The 6,677-nt window shown below is 31.1% G+C and overlaps 1 protein-coding gene across 2 annotated transcripts; it reads left to right on the top strand.

Moving 5' to 3' along the window:
* The first annotated feature begins 2,177 nt into the window (after positions 1-2,177).
* LOC139844295 (OVARIAN TUMOR DOMAIN-containing deubiquitinating enzyme 12-like) lies at positions 2,178-5,946 on the top strand. 2 transcript variants are annotated; one of them, XM_071834515.1, is made up of 11 exons: positions 2,178-2,357; positions 3,252-3,637; positions 3,713-3,885; positions 4,409-4,482; positions 4,588-4,642; positions 4,726-4,800; positions 4,895-4,968; positions 5,067-5,115; positions 5,220-5,304; positions 5,494-5,550; positions 5,631-5,946. In XM_071834515.1, exons 2-11 carry the CDS (start codon positions 3,298-3,300, stop codon positions 5,705-5,707), a joined length of 1,059 nt encoding a protein of 352 aa, XP_071690616.1. In that variant the 5' UTR covers positions 2,178-2,357; positions 3,252-3,297; the 3' UTR covers positions 5,708-5,946. The 2 variants fall into 2 exon arrangements, with proteins under 2 accessions (XP_071690616.1, XP_071690615.1); XM_071834514.1 differs by having other exon boundaries at positions 3,206-3,637; positions 5,631-5,944.
* The last annotated feature ends 731 nt before the right edge of the window (positions 5,947-6,677 follow it).

Here is a 6,677-nt window from a genome sequence, read left to right on the forward strand (position 1 = left end):
ATCCTAAAGATAGATCTATTGGGCCTAACAAACCCCATCCAAAGTACCGGATGTTTTAGTACTTCGATGTTGTTTTATCATGTCCGAAGGATTTCCCGGAATGATAGGGGATATTCTTATATGCATCTTGTTAATGTCGGTTACCAGGTGTTCAATCCATATGAATGATTATTTTTATCTCTATGCATGGGACGTATATTTATGAGAAATGAAAATCTTGTGGTCTATTAAAATGATGGAAATGAATGATTATGATAAACTAATGAACTCACCAACCTTTTGGTTGACACTTTTAAGCATGTTTATTCTCAGGTATGAAAGAAATCTTCTGCAGTGCATTTGCTCGTATTAGAGATATTACTTGGAGTCATTCATGATATATTTCAAAAGACGTTGCATTTGAGTCGTCGAATTTATCAAGATTATTATTAAGTCAATTATAGTGGGATATATTATGAAATGGTATGCATGCCATCAATTTTCGATGTAAAGCAAATTTGTCTTTTAAAAACGAATGCAATGTTTGTAAAATGTATCATATAGAGGTCAAGTACCTCGCGATGTAATCAACTATTGTGAATCGTTTGTAATCGATATGGACTTCGTCCAGATGGATTAGAACGGGTCTTTACATACTAGATATAATACTTAATACTCTGTACTATTACTATATGAGGTGATCCTCACACATCACTTTTTAATTCATCTACACCTAATTTACTAGTATATCTTTAATTATACTTAGAATAATAATATAAGTTTAACTACCTAGGAGTATAACTGTGAATTTATAAAACAAATGTGTAGATCACAACACAACAACAAAATCCAATACCACATAAGTGATGTATGGAGGAGGTGAGATGTAGACAATCCTTCTCATATCGAGAATAAAGACAAGTCATTTCTCCACCCAAAGTGAAAACACTCTCAAAAGTAGAGAAAGTCATCCATCTCTCTATTCGACGGATAGAGAGATTGCTTCCGAGTGGACCTCCGGCCTATAAGTAGGAAAAAGTTTTTTAAAAAATTAAATTAAATTAAAAATAAAATTAAGACGCCATAAAAATGGTAAAATCAAATTTTCATGGGTTTTAAATCATGCTTGAAATTTAATTTAGGCTCTAAGAGTCCGTCAAGTCGGCAATAAATCGACGTTTGCTTTGGACTCAATAACTAGAGCCCATAAATGTGTAGATCACCTCCCATTATATTAAACTATATTATTATTATTATTATTATTATTATTATTATTATTATACGAATACAAATAGGGATGACATCAGGTCGGGTTTGGGTCGGGTTTAAGTAATCCCGGACCCGAACCCCATTAAGAAACCCCGCCCTAACTCGGCCCGAAACTCGTCGGGTCCCCATTTACTTACATACTATCGGGTTTCGGGTTTCCTCACAGATAAACGGGTATACCCGATTAGTCATTTTGTGTTTATTTTTCAATATATCACCAAATCACAATATCGAAAAATAACTTAACTAATTCATGTTTAAAGTATTATAAAATATCACATACAAAAAATTGATTAAAAAGTTTCTAAAATACTCAAATACACAAAGTATATAATATATCACGTCTCAAAAATTTGTTGTATATGATTATATTGAATAAAATTATACTCGTTTTCAAAACAAATAAGAAAAATCTTTCATACATTAACAATATAATACTATACTAAAATTTTATATAAAAATTATTGTTAAAATTCCTCAATTCGGGTATACGGGTATGCAGGTCGGGTATACGGGTCGGGTAAACGGGTTTGTATCCAAAACCATACCCGAACTTGAACCCCGAAATTTTTTTGTAACCATCCCCATACCCGATCCATGACCCGACGGACTCGGTTCAGACACGACCCAATTATAACGAATTTCGAATTTCCCCATCAAATATGGGACATTTTGACATCCCTAAATACAAATAGGGAAAAAACAGAAAATACCAAAATAGACGGCGTCAGCTAAGCGTGTATGTAATGTAACTGAAAACGTGTAGTCGTTAATTGACGGCGTCCAGCTGTATGTGTATGGTATATGGTATATGTATATGTATATGTATATGTATATGTATATGTAACACTACTAGTAGTAATATATATTATATATCACCATCATTCTTCCCCCTTCACCTTTTCTTCTTCTTCTTGAATTCCTTCTTTCTCTCATCGTTATCTCCTCCATTTTCTAATTTCCCATTTTATTTATTCAAACCTATACATACACAAAAACTTATATATATCTATATCTATCTATGTATATTATTATTGGTTGGTGAATTGCATTTAGATTCCAACTTCAATCAGAAAATTTGGAAGTTATTGTCTGACAACATACCAGAGGTAAATTCAATTCAATTAAAGTTGTGTACTTTTATATATTTAATTCTGCTAAATATGATTGTATCACTTTCTTCAATTATTTGGGATCATTTTCAATTCTGGTAACCTATTCTCTACTGATATTTGGTTCAAGATCAATCATAAAAATTGAATCTTTTTCTTTATTACTTAATGATTAAGTTTTGAATAAATTCTAATTCAATCTATCTATACTATTGGGTCTGTGGTTGTTAATAAAAATACAATCTTGATTAAAGATGATATGATGAATTAATGGCTAAAGCTGTAAACTTTTTGTTTATGTAATAAGCAAAATCATCTCAATTAAGTAAATTGTTTGTGCCCTTTCAGTAATCTTTAACAAAACTATGCATTGAAATGGATTTATCTGTTTGTGTGATAAATGTGTCAATATGTAGGAACTGTATGTATTTCTGTTGTGATGGAAATACAATAATTACTATTAATAGATGATGAGCATTATGATGTTTTCAAGATGTTTTATTATCATTATGTTGGTGTTAGTTAGCTGGAAACAAAGCCTAATGTTGTGTACAAGTTTTTATGTGTATATTTTCATATGTTTATATAATAACATGACCATTAGATTTAATTGAATATTAGCTTCTGGGATTTGAGGTACTGTATTAGAATAGCATATTAAGGTGTTTTACATTTGTTTTAGGATCCTATATGTGCAATGTGGACTTTTCTTCTTGATACAATGCTATCGAAATTTCTTTTTTTACGTTGTATAATGATTATTTAGTGATTGTTTATTCGTACACCCTCTTTTGGTATGAAATGCTGTTATTGACTTATTGATTCCCAATTTGGTTTTGAATTAGGGAGAATACATTATCGAGAGTTGAACATTTGATTTTAAATAACTAGATTTTGAAGTTTTGGTAGCCATTTGCTCTACGGAAGGATACAAAATATGTTCGAACCAGATCCGGATGTTGTAAAATGGGGTCTTAATTTTCTTGATGTGGATCAAATCTTTAGTTCTACATATTATGGTGATAGTAATCAACATGATGTAAATATATGTCATGAACAATATAATGGAAGTAGCTATCAAGATAACGGTTTTAATAATCTCGAAAACGATGAGATGCTAGCTCATTCTCTTCAACAAGAACTATTGGATCTTTCAATTGAAGATGGTAATGAATTATTAAATGTATCCAATACAGATGAGCATTTACAAACATCCACCGATACACAAGATTGGTATGGTGGTTCGTCATCAGATAATAATAATAACTATTATTATGGTAAGCTATTATATAATAGCATAATGAGTCATAATTTGTGTAGTAGTTAGTAAATATGTATATATTGATTATCAGGTGATGATTCGAGGTTACAAGAAACAGAGGAAATGGGACCATCGAGTTCATGCTCGAGTCCTGGAAATAGATCGTATGATGGGGACGATACTTCGTACAATTTAGAATTAACAGACGGGTCCGAGCTTGATGGAGAAGTAGGCAAAAGACTGAATGAAATTATCCCCGTTCCTGTAAGTTAAGAATTTTTTTTTTTTTTTTTTTTTTTTTTTTTTTTTTTTTTTTGCAGACAAGTTATTCAATTGATTCATTTATTGTAGTATATATAATATATAATTGATACATTCTGTATTCAGTGATTTTATGATATATGTGAATTTATAATTAAAGTATACGTGTGGTCATTAAATATTAAAAATACCTACAACTATGACCAGTGTAACATGATTACCTATTTGCAAGTTTCTTGGTGACATGGCGTCCAATTGTCACACATTTTTTGTCCTGGTATCTATGTGGCATTTTGCAACGATAATATTCGGTTACCAAAAGTACCATACTACAAAAGTTGTAACTTTAATGACTGTCAAAAGTAAAATTACCCTTACTAATTTTGGTTTATTTAAACAAATATTTTGTGACCTTAACTCTATCCTTGTTTCTGCATCGCTTTTATTCACTTCAAAATGTCGAACAAAGATTTAATTTCTGAATTACATTTTAGTAATGGTGTAACTTAATTGTTGTTTCTTGCAGCATATTCCTAAAGTTAATGGAGACATACCTTCAGTTGATGAAGCCACTTCTGATCATCAGAGACTGTTAGACAGGTTCTTAATTAACCTTAATTTCTCTTTTCGTTATATTATTTGGTAGTGACTTAAAGTTGCTATAATTCATGTGCACATTTGATTCCTGACTTTTTTTGTTTTCAGGTTGCAGTTGTATAATTTGATCGAGTCTAAAGTTCAAGGCGATGGTAATTGTCAGGTTGGTGATGTCAGTTATAGAATTTGAAAGTTCTGTTACAACTTGCAACTGTTAACTAATTATCTGCCATCTTTGTTCTTTAGTTTCGTGCATTGTCAGATCAATTTTATCGGTCACCAGAGCATCATAAATTTGTGAGACGACAAGTCGTTAATCAGGTTAGCTTATTGTATAGAATTTCGTATTGTTTTGGTTAGTTATAGCCTTATTGACTCCAAGTTTTAATTATTTTACATTATTCGGTTGTATCAGCTTAAATCGCATCCAGAAATATACGAGGGATATGTCCCCATGGCGTACAATGAGTACTTAAAAAGGATATCCAAGTATGTCATTAACGCCCTTTTATGCATTTATTGTTTCTCTTTTTTTTAATTGTTATTATTGTTGATACTTACATTTATTACATATATTTTTATTATAGGAATGGAGAATGGGGAGATCATGTCACCTTACAAGCAGCTGCAGATTCGGTATGGTGATCATGTTTATGGGTTTATTTTATCATTTACAAAGCCCTGAACAGATCATGATAACAAAGCTAATACTCACCGATTTATTTAATGGTTTATTGCAGTATGGCGTTAAAATTTTTGTTCTAACTTCGTTTAAAGATACTTGTTCCATTGAGATTCTTCCGAAAGTCCAAAAGTCAAAACGAGGTAATGTTCAGATCTTTATCTTGTGTGAGATGATCTCTTTTTTCAAGATTCTAATTTTGTTCTACATTTTTGCACTTCCAAATTATCGACTGTCAAGTTTCTTTTGGATCTCGTTATAAAAATAAAAGGGTAGTTATAAAACTGTCATCTTTTTATATATATCTGCTAACAAGTCTGAGTCTTTTGCAGTTATATTTTTGAGCTTCTGGGCTGAGGTGCATTACAATTCAATTTATCCCGAAGGAGGTTCGTGTAACAGTCTGCTTTATAAGTATTTAATTATTTGAAGTGATTAATAATATCCTTTTTTTTTTTTTTTGCAACAGAATTACCACCGCCTGAATACAGGAAGAAGAAACGGTGGTGGAATTTCAAACACAGACATCAACCATATATCGAGTGAAAAAAGTTGCAGTTTGTTCCATTGACGAGCGGCTGACTGACTGACTTTTTAATCTTTTAATTTATTTATAGCAAATAAGTTATGATTATATACATATCTTGTACAGACCAGTTTCTTGGGTCTAAGGGAAACATTATTACATTGGCATCATGATATTTTTATGGATTATTTTTTAGAATTGGTTATCAATAAAGCTTATTTTTTACTAAATTATTGTTGCAGATATATCCAAGTACAAATTTATAAGCTATTCAAAGCTTAATTGAGATCCATATTGAATGATTATAAATGTATTTTTAATATTGTTTCATACAGTACTAAATAAGATTTAAGAACAGACTTAACAATACACAAAGCATCAATATTGCAGGCCTGATATACAAAATAAAAGGAACCATTATGGTCTAGGAACATGTTTCTCCTGTAACATCCCGCCTTTTTCCGTTTACTTTTCCGTTAAATTATTTAAAGTCCGTTATATGACTATAACATCTCTCGTTAATACGCGTTTTTAAAATATCTCGTTTAGGTAATTCACGCACCCGCAACCGAACTAGAGGGACCATTGTTGCCAAGAGAGCAAAGAGGTGACTAGGTCAACTAGTCAACCCTTCACTCTCATCCATTCATTATTTCTTTCATTTTCCTTTTTTTCTTTAATACTTTCACAAAATCTCTCAAACACCAATCCAAGAAATCATCATCTAAATCAAATCGAGCAAGCATCAATCAAAACAAATTACATACTTGGAATCCTTGCAACTTCCTCTTCGATTCCATACCGATTTCATTACATTTGGGTAACTTTCTAAAATCACTAGATTTTGTGTTCTTGATGTTTTTAACTTATAAAGTTGTTAATTAGTGTCTATGGCTCAAGTCTAACATGAATATATGATTTATATGTTCGATTTTGTTATTTAAAGTAACTAGCATGAACATAAACTTTGGTGTGTTTGATTTGGTGATT

Source organism: Rutidosis leptorrhynchoides, chromosome 4 (genome assembly GCF_046630445.1).
Source record: "Rutidosis leptorrhynchoides isolate AG116_Rl617_1_P2 chromosome 4, CSIRO_AGI_Rlap_v1, whole genome shotgun sequence".
Classification (NCBI taxonomy): Eukaryota; Viridiplantae; Streptophyta; class Magnoliopsida; order Asterales; family Asteraceae; genus Rutidosis; species Rutidosis leptorrhynchoides.

What these genes read in the sequence shown, in the direction of transcription:
- LOC139844295 (XM_071834515.1), top strand. Translation starts at nt 3,298, where the DNA reads ATGTTCGAACCAGATCCGGATGTTGTAAAATGGGGTCTTAATTTTCTT. An exon ending in CATCAGAGACTGTTAGACAG is followed by an intron (nt 4,483 to 4,587) that starts GTTCTTAATTAA and finishes TTTTGTTTTCAG; the next exon opens with GTTGCAGTTGTATAATTTGA. An exon ending in GACGACAAGTCGTTAATCAG is followed by an intron (nt 4,801 to 4,894) that starts GTTAGCTTATTG and finishes CGGTTGTATCAG; the next exon opens with CTTAAATCGCATCCAGAAAT.